Genomic DNA, 19561 nt, shown 5'->3' on the forward strand with positions numbered 1-19561 from the left:
AACATGGCTCGAACATGATTTTAGCACGGTTCTAACATGATTGTAGCATGGTTTTAGCACGGTTCTAACATGATTGTAGCATGGTTTTAGCACGGTTCTAACATGATTGTAGCATGGTTTTAGCATGAGTCTAACATGATTGTAGCATGGTTTTAGCATGAGTCTAACATGATTGTAGCATGGTTTTAGCATGAGTCTAACATGATTGTAGCATGGTTTTAGCACGGTTCTAACATGATTGTAGCATGGTTTTAGCACGGTTCTAACATGATTATAGCATGGTTTTAGCATGAGTCTAACATGATTGTAGCATGGTTCTGTCATGATTCTAACATGGCTCGAAGATGATTGTAGCATGATTCTAACATGATTATAGCATGGTTTTAGCACGGTTCTAACATGATTGTAGCATGGTTTTAGCATGAGTCTAACATGATTGTAGCATGGTTTTAGCACGGTTCTAACATGATTGTAGCATGGTTTTAGCATGAGTCTAACATGGCTCGAACATGATTCTAGCACGGTTCTAACATGATTGTAGCATGGTTTTAGCATGAGTCTAACATGGCTCGAACATGATTTTAGCACGGTTCTAACATGATTGTAGCATGGTTTTAGCACGGTTCTAACATGATTGTAGCATGGTTTTAGCACGGTTCTAACATGATTGTAGCATGGTTTTAGCATGAGTCTAACATGATTGTAGCATGGTTTTAGCATGAGTCTAACATGATTGTAGCATGGTTTTAGCATGAGTCTAACATGATTGTAGCATGGTTTTAGCACGGTTCTAACATGATTGTAGCATGGTTTTAGCACGGTTCTAACATGATTGTAGCATGGTTTTAGCACGGTTCTAACATGATTGTAGCATGGTTTTAGCATGAGTCTAACATGGCTCGAACATGATTTTAGCACGGTTCTAACATGATTGTAGCATGGTTTTAGCACGGTTCTAACATGATTGTAGCATGGTTTTAGCACGGTTCTAACATGATTGTAGCATGGTTTTAGCATGAGTCTAACATGGCTCGAACATGATTTTAGCACGGTTCTAACATGATTGTAGCATGGTTTTAGCACGGTTCTAACATGATTGTAGCATGGTTTTAGCACGGTTCTAACATGATTGTAGCATGGTTTTAGCATGGATCTAACATGATTGTAGCATGGTTTTAGCACGGTTCTAACATGATTGTAGCATGGTTTTAGCATGAGTCTAACATGGCTCGAACATGGTTTTAGCACGGTTCTAACATGATTGTAGCATGGTTTTAGCACGGTTCTAACATGATTGTAGCATGGTTTTAGCACGGTTCTAACATGATTGTAGCATGGTTTTAGCACGAGTCTAACATGATTGTAGCATGGTTTTAGCACGGTTCTAACATGATTGTAGCATGGTTTTAGCACGAGTCTAACAGGAGTCTAACATGGCTTTAACACAATTGAAACATAGTTGTAACTTGGCACTAAGATGGTTACAAGCTGGTGAAGATGGCGTCCCAATGAATGTGGCAGGTTTTAGTCCATGAGGAGCACGTCTTAATTCGGTCACAATCCTAACCCTTCAAATAGAATAGAATGCCCTCTTGCCATCAAACTTTGGAGCGTGACGAACACAGGGCTGACTACTCTGTTATGTGCAGTTGAAAGACAAGAAAAAGCAATAAAATGTTGGAAATAAGTAGAATAAAGCATGTTACAAATAAGTAGATAAAGAGCATTGCTGAGTGACAAACAGAGTAAAGTGTGTGTCGGTGTCAATATGCTGATCCTTAGTTACTGTGCTGCTGCTGTATTTAGTTTCATGTTGAAGCTTTGCTTTGCTCCAAGTGTCTACTTCTTATTGCCACCACACCTTTTTGCTTTCTAACAGGACGGTGCAATCTTGGTCTTCCTGCCCGGCTGGGACAACATCAGCAGCCTTAACGACCTCCTAATGGCACAGCAGATGTTCCGATCAGGTAATCACACACCAAGTGTACGCCAGTAATTCATATGTCAATAATATTAGAGTATCATTGTTATTGCATATTGTATACCATTGTTGGTCAAAGTAATTTCCCCCTTTCTGGGAAGCCAGCAGGAAAGTAAAGAGCTCCTTACTTCTTTCTACTGCTACTTTGATAGAAACCCAGCAGTGGTCAGAATGCAGCAGCTTCATCTACTTTTGCTTTTGTTTAAAATGTTGCACAACTCTGCTTTTGGTTAGCCACAAGTGCATCGTGTAACACTCATCAGCGCTGTTAATGTTTGCTATTATAACATTGCTTCTGTTGCTGTGTTGTACAATACACTTGTTAATAAATAACCATATGACCATTATTCAAGTTGAGTGATTATACTGTACATAAAGAATAATGCTGTTTTTTTAAGGAGATCAATTAGTTTTGAACTTGGACTAATATTTAATCAAAGGTAGTACTTGCTTGCGTAATCTAAATGAACTTTGAAAGGACCCCAGTAGTTGGACACAAATGCAATTCTATTGTTGAAATGTCACTCAGAAATATCTGCAAGATGTTTTACTTGAATTGTTTCTGAATTGAACTTTTTGCTCAAACCTTGGTAATGGAGGGTTACTGTCAAAATAGATTGTGTGATTATTCTGTGTATATACTGTACATGATTGAAGCAGTCATTTTTCGTGATTAATCACATGAATTCAAGGGCACTGCACATTTTTGGGAATTTTGCCTATGGTTCACAATAATTATGCATTGTAACTGATAAATAAACCTAAATACAAGTCAGCTTGCAGTGGAGCCAAAAGGAGGTCCTCTACTTCGCCCATAAAACCCAATCAATAACCTTCCCAAAAGCATCAACAATACCTCATTTACATTTTGTGACTTGAATATTAACCACGTATTATCAATGTTGTTGTTATAAGCGCTAACACAGACTAAATCCTAATGACAGCAGGTCTTGTACAGTAAGTGATGTTTTAATATTTGTTGGCTCTCATGAAGTCTGCAGTGAGTAGTAATCAGTGATGTTGGGGGGAAATCAATCAAAGGTCATGACGCCTTTTTGAAATGATTACATCGCGTGTGCTTAAAATGAGCAAAATACGCAAATATTAATTATTACAAATGTGCCCGTTACTACTTTACATGTATACTTACATCATTTATGGATATTACAAGTTCAACAACATCATTTATCTCAAAGGAAATCTTTGAATAATTAATTTTAACGCCAGGCGCCTATAAGATAGCTTTGATCAAATACAGGACTATCTGTCATCATTTGACAAGCCCTTCAGGGAACCTGGATTAATGAGCAGAAAGGTATGGACTTCCACCTTGAAGGTTACAACTTTGGATGCAAAAATAGAATCAACAAATCTGGGGGTGGAGTAGCGTTGTTTATTGATGTAAACATTCATTTCAACATTCTGGAAAATATGTCTAGAGTGCTTGATGATGTGATGGAGTGTGTAATAATTCAAATCTCAGGGCTGAAAGGAACATAAACATCCGGATGCTGTGTTTACAAGGCTCCACATTCAAACATTGATATATTTGGAAATTGCCTGGGGGAAATAATCGCAGAAATGAAACAAGGAAATGCATTTCTATGTGGTGACTTTAATATTTATCTGTTAAACCCAAATGACAACAACCAGAATGAGGACTTTGTTAAGTCTATGTATCTTTATGGCTTGTTATCACACGCCCCAGTAGAATCACCAAGCAGAGCGCCACTCTAATCCACAATCTTTTTACCAACATACTAGACACTGAAAAAACTAACAGTCTCATAGTAACTGATATATCCCATTACCTTCCGGTACAGTTGGGAGGAAAATTATTCAACCCCCACACAATTTTGGTGTTTTAGTAAGTTGGACATTTATTCTGTATTTTGTAGATGGTCAATGGTGTATTTGCAACATGGTGAAGTCCAGGGAGTGGTCAAAGAAGTCAAGAGAGGAGGTCATTTCTCTTCATAAGAAAGGATATGGATATAAGAAAATAGCAAAGACATTACACATTCCAAGAGACACAGTTGGGAGCATAATTGGCAAGTTTAAAGCTAAAGGTACAGTGGAAACACTACCTGGGCGTGGTAGAAAGAGGATGCTGTGTGTGTACAGTGGTGAAAAACCCCCGGGTAGCAGCTGAGGAACTACAACAGGACATTGCAGAGGGGGGAACGCAGGTTTCGTCCCAGACAATAAGGCGCGCACTACGAGATGAAGGCCTCTATGCCAAAACTCCCAGGCGCACACCACTTCTGACTACCAGGCACAAGTAAAATAGACTCCAGTATGCCAAAAATCATCTGGACGAACCCCAAAGGTTTTGGGAAACTGTTCTCTGGAGTGATGAGACAAAAGTGGAACTCTTTGGGCCTATGAATCAACGTTATGTCTGGAGGAGAAAAAAATGAAGCTTACAAAAAGAAGAACACCTTGCCTACTGTTAAGCATGGTGGGGGGTCAATCATGCTCTGGGGCTGTTTCTCTGCCTCAGGTACCGGGAATCTCCAGCGCGTTCAAGGCATTATGAATTCTATTTCCTAGCAGGATATATTAGCTGCAAATGTCATGAAGTCAGTGAGGAAGCTGAGGCTTGGGAGACGTTGGACCTTCCAACAGGACAAGGATCCCAAGCATACCTCCAAATCAACATCAGAGTGGTTGCAGAAGAAGGGCTGGGAGACTCTGGAGTGGCCTTCACAGTCACCAGACCTAAATCCTTTAAAAAAGCTGTGGTGGGACTTGAAGAAGGCAGTTGCAGCACGCAAGTCCAAGAATATGAATGAACTGGAGGCCTTTGCCCAAGAGGAATGGGCTCAAATACTGTAGATGCTTGCAAGAAGCTTGTGTATCACCTTTGAAGGATGTCAGTACTGTTCTACTAAGTACTAAAGATGCATGGAACTAGGGGCTTCAATCATTTTGTCAATGACATATTAAGGAAAATTTACCTTTTTGCTATTTTGTAAAATACAGAGTTACAATTCAAGTTGCATTTGTCTATTTAATGCATCTTTATTTGATATGACTATAAACAAAATACGGAATAAATGTCCAACTTGCTAAAACACCACAATTGTGTGGGGGTTGAATAATTTTGATCACAACTGTATTTGCCGTCTGTAGTTTGGATTACCGGACACTTCAAAAACCCTTAGAAGGAGAACGATGGCCTTTGAACATGTCATGATGAGAAACAAAGAATGGAATCGTCTATTCAGTGAATCCCATACCAACTCTGCAAATGAGATATTCCTTAACACAATAATTGAATCATACGACTTGCACTGTCCGCTAATCACTACTTCATGTGGAAGTACAAAACACAAAGATAAAAAGGCTTGGATGACAAAAGCGTTGAGTAATGCATGCAGGGAAAAAAAGAATTATATAAAAACGTTTTAAAGGCCAGAAATGAGCAAACATACTACAGAGACAAGTGACTTATTTAATCAGAAAACAGAAAAAGGACTTTTATGATAAAGTATTGAGGGATAACTGGAATTCTACTAAGAGTCTGTGGAAAATGTTGAAGAAGGTTGCTGGGTGAGCCACAACAAGGTCACTTCCAACTCAAACAGGGTGAAGGAGGAAAAGAAGAGCAGATTCTGGAGGAATGTAGTGAGTGGGCGTGTCACTGGCCACAAACTTTCCTCCCTGGCATGTGCACTGGAATCATTTAGACCAGGGGTCGGGAACCTTTTTGGCTGAGAGAGCCAAGAAGACAAATACTTTCAAATGTATTTCCCTAAGAGCCATATAATGTTTTTTTAACACTGAACACAACTGAACACGTGCATTTTTAAGTAAGACCAACATTTCCAGAGTATAATAGTTCTCTTATTCTTTGCAATAACATTGTTATTCTGAAGCTAACTGTGGAGGGGACGTGGCCTGTGGGCCTGCAGCGGAGCGGGGTGTTGCCAGGACCGGCCTCGAAATCAGCGACAGGTGCGCAGACGGCCCACCTGGGCCTTGTTATCTAATCACCTGTCGCTCTGTTATAAGCAGCAGCCAGGAAGAGAGACAGGGTTGGGGCTGGAGCCAGAGGGCGAGCGGGGACGAAAGAGAAAAAGACAATTGCTGGAAAGCAACTGAGAGAAAAATCAAATAAAACAATCATGTAACCTTAAAACAGGCTCTTGGTGGTCTGAAGAACCCCCAGGAGGACAAGCCCCACACTAACCGATATTAAATAAATTACTTCTTACCATTAATGCAACTTCTTGAACATAAAAAAGCATGAGAATGTTTTATATTTTGAACGTTATTTTTAACACTGTTGAATTATTCATGACTTATCGTGTTAAGCAATGTCAGCTCAGATTAATCCGAGAGCCAGGTGCAGTCATCAAAAGAGCCACATCTGGCTCTAGAGCCACAGGTTCCCTAGCCATGATTTAGACTGAAGGAGTGCTAACAGCGAGATGACAGAGCACCTGTTCCTGACACCTGTGTCACAGCAGGAAGTGGCTTCTCTATTCCACTGATGGAGGTGGTTTATCAATGAGACTGTTCAAAACCATCTCTTGTGCCAGCACTGACATATGTCTGTCATTTATTATTTTCAAATGCTGTTTTTCCTGATAAAACAAGAAATGAGCAACAAATTGTGTTAGTATCTTCTTTGAAATATTTATGATTTTTAATTGATGACCACTTGAGTTTTAAGGAGCACATACAGTATGTTGTAAAAATGAAACTTTTACTGGAATTTTATTATAGAAACAAGTCTTGCTTTTCTTTTACTGTGAAACAGAAATAGGTGGTAACCTTTTTAGCTGTTATTGACTTTGGAGATGTGTTGTACACGAATGCTACTGCTGATGGTGTCCACTAGCTGGATAGTGTTTACCATGGGGCCCTGACATCCATCACTGTCTTAATCACCATTGTGTCTTCTACTCTATGGTTAACTTACTCACCATTGTGTCTTCTACTCTATGGTTAACTTACTCACCATTGTGTCTTCTACTCTATGGTTAACTTACTCACCATTGTGTCTTCTACTCAATGTTTAACTTACTCACCATTGTGTCTTCTACTCAATGTCTTCTACTCTATGGTTAACTTACTCACCATTGTGTCTTCTACTCTATGGTTAACTTACTCACCATTGTGTCTTCTACTCTATGGTTAACTTACTCACCATTGTGTCTTCTACTCTATGGTTAACTTACTCACCATTGTGTCTTCTACTCTATGGTTAACTTACTCACCATTGTGTCTTCTACTCAATGGTTAACTTACTCACCATTGTGTCTTCTACTCTATGTTTAACTTACTCACCATTGTGTCTTCTACTCTATGGTTAACTTACTCACCATTGTGTCTTCTACTCAATGGTTAACTTACTCACCATTGTGTCTTCTACTCTATGGTTAACTTACTCACCATTGTGTCTTCTACTCTATGGTTAACTTACTCACCATTGTGTCTTCTACTCTATGTTTAACTTACTCACCATTGTGTCTTCTACTCAATGTTTAACTTACTCACCATTGTGTCTTCTACTCTATGGTTAACTTACTCACCATTGTGTCTTCTACTCAATGGTTAACTTACTCACCATTGTGTCTTCTACTCTATGGTTAACTTACTCACCATTGTGTCTTCTACTCTATGGTTAACTTACTCACCATTGTGTCTTCTACTCTATGTTTAACTTACTCACCATTGTGTCTTCTACTCAATGTTTAACTTACTCACCATTGTGTCTTCTACTCTATGGTTAACTTACTCACCATTGTGTCTTCTACTCAATGGTTAACTTACTCACCATTGTGTCTTCTACTCTATGGTTAACTTACTCACCATTGTGTCTTCTACTCTATGGTTAACTTACTCACCATTGTGTCTTCTACTCTATGGTTAACTTACTCACCATTGTGTCTTCTACTCTATGGTTAACTTACTCACCATTGTGTCTTCTACTCTATGGTTAACTTACTCACCATTGTGTCTTCTACTCTATGGTTAACTTACTCACCATTGTGTCTTCTACTCAATGTTTAACTTACTCACCATTGTGTCTTCTACTCTATGGTTAACTTACTCACCATTGTGTCTTCTACTCTATGGTTAACTTACTCACCATTGTGTCTTCTACTCTATGGTTAACTTACTCACCATTGTGTCTTCTACTCAATGGTTAACTTACTCACCATTGTGTCTTCTACTCTATGGTTAACTTAGTCACCATTGTGTCTTCTACTCAATGGTTAACTTACTCACCATTGTGTCTTCTACTCAATGGTTAACTTACTCACCATTGTGTCTTCTACTCTATGGTTAACTTACTCACCATTGTGTCTTCTACTCTATGGTTAACTTACTCACCATTGTGTCTTCTACTCAATGGTTAACTTACTCACCATTGTGTCTTCTACTCTATGGTTAACTTACTCACCATTGTGTCTTCTACTCTATGGTTAACTTACTCACCATTGTGTCTTCTACTCTATGGTTAACTTACTCACCATTGTGTCTTCTACTCAATGGTTAACTTACTCACCATTGTGTCTTCTACTCAATGGTTAACTTACTCACCATTGTGTCTTCTACTCTATGGTTAACTTACTCACCATTGTGTCTTCTACTCTATGGTTAACTTACTCACCATTGTGTCTTCTACTCAATGGTTAACTTACTCACCATTGTGTCTTCTACTCAATGGTTAACTTACTCACCATTGTGTCTTCTACTCAATGGTTAACTTACTCACCATTGTGTCTTCTACTCTATGGTTAACTTACTCACCATTGTGTCTTCTACTCTATGGTTAACTTACTCACCATTGTGTCTTCTACTCAATGGTTAACTTACTCACCATTGTGTCTTCTACTCTATGGTTAACTTACTCACCATTGTGTCTTCTACTCAATGTTTAACTTAGTCACCATTGTGTCTTCTACTCAATGGTTAACTTACTCACCATTGTGTCTTCTACTCAATGGTTAACTTACTCACCATTGTGTCTTCTACTCTATGGTTAACTTACTCACCATTGTGTCTTCTACTCTATGGTTAACTTACTCACCATTGTGTCTTCTACTCAATGGTTAACTTACTCACCATTGTGTCTTCTACTCTATGGTTAACTTACTCACCATTGTGTCTTCTACTCTATGGTTAACTTACTCACCATTGTGTCTTCTACTCTATGGTTAACTTACTCACCATTGTGTCTTCTACTCAATGGTTAACTTACTCACCATTGTGTCTTCTACTCAATGGTTAACTTACTCACCATTGTGTCTTCTACTCTATGGTTAACTTACTCACCATTGTGTCTTCTACTCTATGGTTAACTTACTCACCATTGTGTCTTCTACTCAATGGTTAACTTACTCACCATTGTGTCTTCTACTCTATGGTTAACTTACTCACCATTGTGTCTTCTACTCAATGTTTAACTTAGTCACCATTGTGTCTTCTACTCTATGTTTAACTGGACATCTTTATGTGCTGGACACCTCAATTATTGGTATGTGTTCATCTAGAAAAGCATTCTGGGTATCACTCCATCTTATCTATCTGGTCTTTTAACAGAGAAACAAGGAAGTCACAATCTTTGTTCAATGAATGTTCTGCAATTTGTTGTCCCCAAAGTAAGAAGTGAACTTGGGCAAGAAAGTATTTAGGTTTTCAGCCAAACAAATTAGTGTATGTATACTGACTTGTCATTATCATATATTATGCTTGTTCTGCAATGGTCATGTATCCAGCAAATCTGCTGTTCAAACTTGGACTATACAAGCAACATATAAGTCGATAGTAAATTCGGGGTTGGAAATGAATTAGCATTCTTGCTTTTTCCCCGTATACTTTTCACTGGGTGCAGTTGCATGTTTGTCAAATGACAAAGAGTGATGAAGTGTTGCTATATATGTCAGTCTGATGGAATACATACATTCATTCAATTAAAAAATCATTCTTTCCTTTTTATAAAACCTTAATGGAGGTGTTTGGATGTGTTTTTAAGGGCTTTACAGGCAGAATAGAGCGGCTAACTTAAGCTCTTTTGTAAGCAGACTTTTGATCGCTTTTTGTATTATCTAGGACGCAAAATAATTGTGAACGATAGGAAAAATTCCCCAAAAATTGCAGTTCCCATTTAACTACTTATTTTTGATAGCCCTAACAAAAAGATTTTAAATGTTCTAAAATTAAAGTCAAGTTAAAGTAGCAGTGATTGTCTCACACGCACACACACACACACACACACACACACACACACACACACACACACACACACACACACACACTAGGTGTGGTGAAATTCGACCCTTCCCCTTGTTCACCTCCTGGGAGGTGAGGGGAGCAGTGAGCAGCAGTGGTGGCCGCGCCTGGGAATCATTTTTGGTGATTTAACCCCCAATTCCAGCCCTTGATGCTGAGTGTCATGAGTGTATGAAAAAACTTCCAATATAAAAAAGATTTCCAATGTTTTTGATGCAAAAGTTGACTCTCGATTCACGCAATAATTCCACTTGCCCAGATATCAGTGACACCTCCTTTGGTAACATTTGTCTGAGCTTAGAAAAATGAACGTGCACTGTGTAAAATGTGTAATTCCTAAGGTGTATATACTATACTGTATATTTTGTAAAACATTTCAGCTAAAAATCTACACTTCTATCACTGTTTAGAAAAAGCAAATTATACACAAAACTGTCCAAGGACTTGCAGACTTCACTGCATCAACATTCTCTGACCAATCAGCAGTCTGTAAAGAGTCATAATTTAATGTAAAGCTGCAGGAATGTACTTTTTGCTGTTGCAAAGTTACTGTTTACATGTTAGTTAGTAGAGACGTGTCGTTACTATGGAGACAGACACCATGCATTCCATCAGGGCAATGACGCTCTCTTTATTGTCACTTACTCAATATTCACAAGTCAATCATGAAGTACATCATATGTCTAACTTGATGCATTCCCTTTTGTGTTTTTAGCAGCTCTAACAAGAAGAAAGTTGTTTTCTGTTGTTTCCAATGCCACTTTTTTGTGTGTTTTAGAGAGCTTTGTTATCATCCCGCTGCACTCGCTCATGCCCACTGTCAATCAGACACAGGTCAGTGTTTACGGCCTCGCTCGTCTGGGCAAACCTCCTTCTCAATTATGAGCCAAATCCAATCTCATCTTTGTCCTCCGCTCCTGACAGGTGTTCAAAAGGCCGCCTCCTGGGGTGCGAAAGATTGTTATTGCTACCAACATAGCCGAGACAAGGTAAGTGTGTCTCTTGGACTGATTGTTAAAAAGATTGTTATTGCTACCAACATAGCCGAGACAAGGTAAGTGTGTCTCTTGGACTGATTGTTAAAAAGATTGTTATTGCTACCAACATAGCCGAGACAAGGTAAGTGTGTCTCTTGGACTGATTGTTAAAAAGATTGTTATTGCTACCAACATAGCCGAGACAAGGTAAGTGTGTCTCTTGGACTGATTGTTAAAAAGATTGTTATTGCTACCAACATAGCCGAGACAAGGTAAGTGTGTCCCTTGGACTGATTGTTAAAAAGATTGTTATTGCTACCAACATAGCCGAGACAAGGTAAGTGTGTCCCTTGGACTGATTGTTAAAAAGATTGTTATTGCTACCAACATAGCCGAGACAAGGTAAGTGTGTCTCTTGGACTGATTGTTAAAAAGATTGTTATTGCTACCAACATAGCCGAGACAAGGTAAGTGTGTCCCTTGGACTGATTGTTAAAAAGATTGTTATTGCTACCAACATAGCCGAGACAAGGTAAGTGTGTCTCTTGGACTGATTGTTAAAAAGATTGTTATTGCTACCAACATAGCCGAGACAAGGTAAGTGTGTCCCTTGGACTGATTGTTAAAAAGATTGTTATTGCTACCAACATAGCCGAGACAAGGTAAGTGTGTCTCTTGGACTGATTGTTAAAAAGATTGTTATTGCTACCAACATAGCCGAGACAAGGTAAGTGTGTCCCTTGGACTGATTGTTAAAAAGATTGTTATTGCTACCAACATAGCCGAGACAAGGTAAGTGTGTCCCTTGGACTGGTTGTTGAAAAGATTGTTATTGCTACCAACATAGCCGAGACAAGGTAAGTGTGTCTCTTGGACTGATTGTTAAAAAGATTGTTATTGCTACCAACATAGCCGAGACAAGGTAAGTGTGTCTCTTGGACTGATTGTTAAAAAGATTGTTATTGCTACCAACATAGCCGAGACAAGGTAAGTGTGTCTCTTGGACTGATTGTTAAAAAGATTGTTATTGCTACCAACATAGCCGAGACAAGGTAAGTGTGTCTCTTGGACTGATTGTTAAAAAGATTGTTATTGCTACCAACATAGCCGAGACAAGGTAAGTGTGTCTCTTGGACTGATGTTAAAAAGATTGTTATTGCTACCAACATAGCCGAGACAAGGTAAGTGTGTCCTTGGACTGATTGTTAAAAAGATTGTTATTGCTACCAACATAGCCGAGACAAGGTAAGTGTGTCTCTTGGACTGATTGTTAAAAAGATTGTTATTGCTACCAACATAGCCGAGACAAGGTAAGTGTGTCCCTTGGACTGATTGTTAAAAAGATTGTTATTGCTACCAACATAGCCGAGACAAGGTAAGTGTGTCCCTTGGACTGGTTGTTGAAAAGATTATTATTGCTACCAACATAGCCGAGACAAGGTAAGTGTGTCTCTTGGACTGATTGTTAAAAAGATTGTTATTGCTACCAACATAGCCGAGACAAGGTAAGTGTGTCCCTTGGACTGATTGTTAAAAAGATTGTTATTGCTACCAACATAGCCGAGACAAGGTAAGTGTGTCCCTTGGACTGATTGTTAAAAGATTGTTATTGCTACCAACATAGCCGAGACAAGGTAAGTGTGTCTCTTGGACTGATTGTTAAAAAGATTGTTATTGCTACCAACATAGCCGAGACAAGGTAAGTGTGTCTCTTGGACTGATTGTTAAAAAGATTGTTATTGCTACCAACATAGCCGAGACAAGGTAAGTGTGTCCCTTGGACTGATTGTTAAAAAGATTGTTATTGCTACCAACATAGCCGAGACAAGGTAAGTGTGTCCCTTGGACTGATTGTTAAAAAGATTGTTATTGCTACCAACATAGCCGAGACAAGGTAAGTGTGTCCCTTGGACTGATTGTTAAAAAGATTGTTATTGCTACCAACATAGCCGAGACAAGGTAAGTGTGTCTCTTGGACTGATTGTTAAAAAGATTGTTATTGCTACCAACATAGCCGAGACAAGGTAAGTGTGTACCTTGGACTGATTGTTAAAAAGATTGTTATTGCTACCAACATAGCCGAGACAAGGTAAGTGTGTCTCTTGGACTGATTGTTAAAAAGATTGTTATTGCTACCAACATAGCCGAGACAAGGTAAGTGTGTCCCTTGGACTGATTGTTAAAAAGATTGTTATTGCTACCAACATAGCCGAGACAAGGTAAGTGTGTCCCTTGGACTGATTGTTAAAAAGATTGTTATTGCTACCAACATAGCCGAGACAAGGTAAGTGTGTCCCTTGGACTGATTGTTAAAAAGATTGTTATTGCTACCAACATAGCCGAGACAAGGTAAGTGTGTCTCTTGGACTGATTGTTAAAAAGATTGTTATTGCTACCAACATAGCCGAGACAAGGTAAGTGTGTCCCTTGGACTGATTGTTAAAAAGATTGTTATTGCTACCAACATAGCCGAGACAAGGTAAGTGTGTCTCTTGGACTGATTGTTAAAAAGATTGTTATTGCTACCAACATAGCCGAGACAAGGTAAGTGTGTCTCTTGGACTGATTGTTAAAAAGATTGTTATTGCTACCAACATAGCCGAGACAAGGTAAGTGTGTCTCTTGGACTGATTGTTAAAAAGATTGTTATTGCTACCAACATAGCCGAGACAAGGTAAGTGTGTCTCTTGGACTGATTGTTAAAAAGATTGTTATTGCTACCAACATAGCCGAGACAAGGTAAGTGTGTCTCTTGGACTGATTGTTAAAAGATTGTTATTGCTACCAACATAGCCGAGACAAGGTAAGTGTGTCCCTTGGACTGATTGTTAAAAAGATTGTTATTGCTACCAACATAGCCGAGACAAGGTAAGTGTGTCTCTTGGACTGATTGTTAAAAGATTGTTATTGCTACCAACATAGCCGAGACAAGGTAAGTGTGTCCCTTGGACTGATTGTTAAAAAGATTGTTATTGCTACCAACATAGCCGAGACAAGGTAAGTGTGTCTCTTGGACTGATTGTTAAAAAGATTGTTATTGCTACCAACATAGCCGAGACAAGGTAAGTGTGTCTCTTGGACTGATTGTTAAAAAGATTGTTATTGCTACCAACATAGCCGAGACAAGGTAAGTGTGTCCCTTGGACTGATTGTTAAAAAGATTGTTATTGCTACCAACATAGCCGAGACAAGGTAAGTGTGTCTCTTGGACTGATTGTTAAAAAGATTGTTATTGCTACCAACATAGCCGAGACAAGGTAAGTGTGTCTCTTGGACTGATTGTTAAAAGATTGTTATTGCTACCAACATAGCCGAGACAAGGTAAGTGTGTCCTCTTGGACTGATTGTTAAAAAGATTGTTATTGCTACCAACATAGCCGAGACAAGGTAAGTGTGTCCCTTGGACTGATTGTTAAAAAGATTGTTATTGCTACCAACATAGCCGAGACAAGGTAAGTGTGTCCTCTTGGACTGATTGTTAAAAAGATTGTTATTGCTACCAACATAGCCGAGACAAGGTAAGTGTGTCTCTTGGACTGATTGTTAAAAAGATTGTTATTGCTACCAACATAGCCGAGACAAGGTAAGTGTGTCTCTTGGACTGATTGTTAAAAAGATTGTTATTGCTACCAACATAGCCGAGACAAGGTAAGTGTGTCTCTTGGACTGATTGTTAAAAAGATTGTTATTGCTACCAACATAGCCGAGACAAGGTAAGTGTGTCTCTTGGACTGATTGTTAAAAAGATTGTTATTGCTACCAACATAGCCGAGACAAGGTAAGTGTGTCCCTTGGACTGATTGTTAAAAAGATTGTTATTGCTACCAACATAGCCGAGACAAGGTAAGTGTGTCTCTTGGACTGATTGTTAAAAAGATTGTTATTGCTACCAACATAGCCGAGACAAGGTAAGTGTGTACCTTGGACTGATTGTTAAAAAGATTGTTATTGCTACCAACATAGCCGAGACAAGGTAAGTGTGTCTCTTGGACTGATTGTTAAAAAGATTGTTATTGCTACCAACATAGCCGAGACAAGGTAAGTGTGTCCTTGGACTGATTGTTAAAAAGATTGTTATTGCTACCAACATAGCCGAGACAAGGTAAGTGTGTCTCTTGGACTGATTGTTAAAAAGATTGTTATTGCTACCAACATAGCCGAGACAAGGTAAGTGTGTCTCTTGGACTGATTGTTAAAAAGATTGTTATTGCTACCAACATAGCCGAGACAAGGTAAGTGTGTCTCTTGGACTGATTGTTAAAAAGATTGTTATTGCTACCAACATAGCCGAGACAAGGTAAGTGTGTCTCTTGGACTGATTGTTAAAAAGATTGTTATTGCTACCAACATAGCCGAGACAAGGTAAGTGTGTCTCTTGGACTGATTGTTAAAAAGATTGTTATTGCTACCAACATAGCCGAGACAAGGTAAGTGTGTCTCTTGGACTGATTGTTAAAAAGATTGTTATTGCTACCAACATAGCCGAGACAAGGTAAGTGTGTCTCCTTGGACTGATTGTTAAAAAGATTGTTATTGCTACCAACATAGCCGAGACAAGGTAAGTGTGTCTCTTGGACTGATTGTTAAAAAGATTGTTATTGCTACCAACATAGCCGAGACAAGGTAAGTGTGTCCCTTGGACTGATTGTTAAAAAGATTGTTATTGCTACCAACATAGCCGAGACAAGGTAAGTGTGTCTCTTGGACTGATTGTTAAAAAGATTGTTATTGCTACCAACATAGCCGAGACAAGGTAAGTGTGTCTCTTGGACTGATTGTTAAAAAGATTGTTATTGCTACCAACATAGCCGAGACAAGGTAAGTGTGTCCTCTTGGACTGATTGTTAAAAGATTGTTATTGCTACCAACATAGCCGAGACAAGGTAAGTGTGTCTCTTGGACTGATTGTTAAAAAGATTGTTATTGCTACCAACATAGCCGAGACAAGGTAAGTGTGTCTCTTGGACTGATTGTTAAAAAGATTGTTATTGCTACCAACATAGCCGAGACAAGGTAAGTGTGTCTCTTGGACTGATTGTTAAAAAGATTGTTATTGCTACCAACATAGCCGAGACAAGGTAAGTGTGTCCCTTGGACTGATTGTTAAAAAGATTGTTATTGCTACCAACATAGCCGAGACAAGGTAAGTGTGTCTCTTGGACTGATTGTTAAAAAGATTGTTATTGCTACCAACATAGCCGAGACAAGGTAAGTGTGTCCTCTTGGACTGATTGTTAAAAAGATTGTTATTGCTACCAACATAGCCGAGACAAGGTAAGTGTGTCTCTTGGACTGATTGTTAAAAAGATTGTTATTGCTACCAACATAGCCGAGACAAGGTAAGTGTGTCCCTTGGACTGATTGTTAAAAAGATTGTTATTGCTACCAACATAGCCGAGACAAGGTAAGTGTGTCTCTTGGACTGATTGTTTAAAAGATTGTTATTGCTACCAACATAGCCGAGACAAGGTAAGTGTGTCTCTTGGACTGATTGTTAAAAAGATTGTTATTGCTACCAACATAGCCGAGACAAGGTAAGTGTGTCCCTTGGACTGATTGTTAAAAAGATTGTTATTGCTACCAACATAGCCGAGACAAGGTAAGTGTGTCTCTTGGACTGATTGTTAAAAAGATTGTTATTGCTACCAACATAGCCGAGACAAGGTAAGTGTGTCTCTTGGACTGATTGTTTAAAAAGATTGTTATTGCTACCAACATAGCCGAGACAAGGTAAGTGTGTCTCTTGGACTGATTGTTAAAAGATTGTTATTGCTACCAACATAGCCGAGACAAGGTAAGTGTGTCCTCTTGACTGATTGTTAAAAAGATTGTTATTGCTACCAACATAGCCGAGACAAGGTAAGTGTGTCTCTTGGACTGATTGTTAAAAAGATTGTTATTGCTACCAACATAGCCGAGACAAGGTAAGTGTGTCCTCTTGGACTGATTGTTAAAAAGATTGTTATTGCTACCAACATAGCCGAGACAAGGTAAGTGTGTCTCTTGGACTGATTGTTAAAAAGATTGTTATTGCTACCAACATAGCCGAGACAAGGTAAGTGTGTCCTCTTGGACTGATTGTTAAAAAGATTGTTATTGCTACCAACATAGCCGAGACAAGGTAAGTGTGTCTCTTGGACTGATTGTTAAAAAGATTGTTATTGCTACCACATAGCCGAGACAAGGTAAGTGTGTCCCTTGGACTGATTGTTAAAAAGATTGTTATTGCTACCAACATAGCCGAGACAAGGTAAGTGTGTCTCTTGGACTGATTGTTAAAAAGATTGTTATTGCTACCAACATAGCCGAGACAAGGTAAGTGTGTCTCTTGGACTGATTGTTAAAAAGATTGTTATTGCTACCAACATAGCCGAGACAAGGTAAGTGTGTCTCTTGGACTGATTGTTAAAAAGATTGTTATTGCTACCAACATAGCCGAGACAAGGTAAGTGTGTCTCCTTGGACTGATTGTTAAAAAGATTGTTATTGCTACCAACATAGCCGAGACAAGGTAAGTGTGTCCCTTGGACTGATTGTTAAAAAGATTGTTATTGCTACCAACATAGCCGAGACAAGGTAAGTGTGTCTCTTGGACTGATTGTTAAAAGATTGTTATTGCTACCAACATAGCCGAGACAAGGTAAGTGTGTCTCTTGGACTGATTGTTAAAAAGATTGTTATTGCTACCAACATAGCCGAGACAAGGTAAGTGTGTCTCTTGGACTGATTGTTAAAAAGATTGTTATTGCTACCAACATAGCCGAGACAAGGTAAGTGTGTCTCTTGGACTGATTGTTAAAAAGATTGTTATTGCTACCAACATAGCCGAGACAAGGTAAGTGTGTCCCTTGGACTGATTGTTAAAAGATTGTTATTGCTACCAACATAGCCGAGACAAGGTAAGTGTGTCTCTTGGACTGATTGTTAAAAAGATTGTTATTGCTACCAACATAGCCGAGACAAGGTAAGTGTGTCTCTTGGACTGATTGTTAAAAAGATTGTTATTGCTACCAACATAGCCGAGACAAGGTAAGTGTGTCTCTTGGACTGATTGTTAAAAAGATTGTTATTGCTACCAACATAGCCGAGACAAGGTAAGTGTGTCTCCTTGGACTGATTGTTAAAAAGATTGTTATTGCTACCAACATAGCCGAGACAAGGTAAGTGTGTCTCTTGGACTGATTGTTAAAAAGATTGTTATTGCTACCAACATAGCCGAGACAAGGTAAGTGTGTCTCTTGGACTGATTGTTAAAAAGATTGTTATTGCTACCAACATAGCCGAGACAAGGTAAGTGTGTCTCTTGGACTGATTGTTAAAAAGATTGTTATTGCTACCAACATAGCCGAGACAAGGTAAGTGTGTCTCTTGGACTGATTGTTAAAAAGATTGTTATTGCTACCAACATAGCCGAGACAAGGTAAGTGTGTCTCTTGGACTGATTGTTAAAAAGATTGTTATTGCTACCAACATAGCCGAGACAAGGTAAGTGTGTCTCTTGGACTGATTGTTAAAAAGATTGTTATTGCTACCAACATAGCCGAGACAAGGTAAGTGTGTCCTCTTGGACTGATTGTTAAAAAGATTGTTATTGCTACCAACATAGCCGAGACAAGGTAAGTGTGTCTCTTGGACTGATTGTTAAAAAGATTGTTATTGCTACCAACATAGCCGAGACAAGGTAAGTGTGTCTCTTGGACTGATTGTTAAAAAGATTGTTATTGCTACCAACATAGCCGAGACAAGGTAAGTGTGTCTCTTGGACTGATTGTTAAAAAGATTGTTATTGCTACCAACATAGCCGAGACAAGGTAAGTGTGTCTCTTGGACTGATTGTTAAAAAGATTGTTATTGCTACCAACATAGCCGAGACAAGGTAAGTGTGTCTCTTGGACTGATTGTTAAAAAGATTGTTATTGCTACCAACATAGCCGAGACAAGGTAAGTGTGTCTCTTGGACTGATTGTTAAAAAGATTGTTATTGCTACCAACATAGCCGAGACAAGGTAAGTGTGTCTCTTGGACTGATTGTTAAAAAGATTGTTATTGCTACCAACATAGCCGAGACAAGGTAAGTGTGTCCCTTGGACTGATTGTTAAAAAGATTGTTATTGCTACCAACATAGCCGAGACAAGGTAAGTGTGTCTCTTGGACTGATTGTTAAAAAGATTGTTATTGCTACCAACATAGCCGAGACAAGGTAAGTGTGTCTCTTGGACTGATTGTTAAAAAGATTGTTATTGCTACCAACATAGCCGAGACAAGGTAAGTGTGGTCCTCTTGGACTGATTGTTAAAAAGATTGTTATTGCTACCAACATAGCCGAGACAAGGTAAGTGTGTCTCTTGGACT

General features: G+C 38.9%; 1 protein-coding gene across 1 annotated transcript in view; it reads left to right on the top strand.

The window, feature by feature from the left end:
- The window catches only part of dhx36 (DEAH (Asp-Glu-Ala-His) box polypeptide 36), a 34941-nt gene extending 23653 nt beyond the window's left edge, over positions 1-11288 (top strand). Inside the window, exons 14-16 of the mRNA XM_061878533.1 lie at positions 1880-1967; positions 11010-11065; positions 11156-11288. Of these exons, the coding sequence (XP_061734517.1) occupies positions 1880-1967; positions 11010-11065; positions 11156-11224 (213 nt within the window). The 3' untranslated portion in view covers positions 11225-11288. The remainder of the gene's footprint in view (positions 1-1879; positions 1968-11009; positions 11066-11155) is intronic.
- Positions 11289-19561: the final 8273 nt, after the last annotated feature.

This window comes from Nerophis ophidion, linkage group LG18 (assembly GCF_033978795.1).
Source record: "Nerophis ophidion isolate RoL-2023_Sa linkage group LG18, RoL_Noph_v1.0, whole genome shotgun sequence".
NCBI lineage: Eukaryota > Metazoa > Chordata > Actinopteri > Syngnathiformes > Syngnathidae > Nerophis > Nerophis ophidion.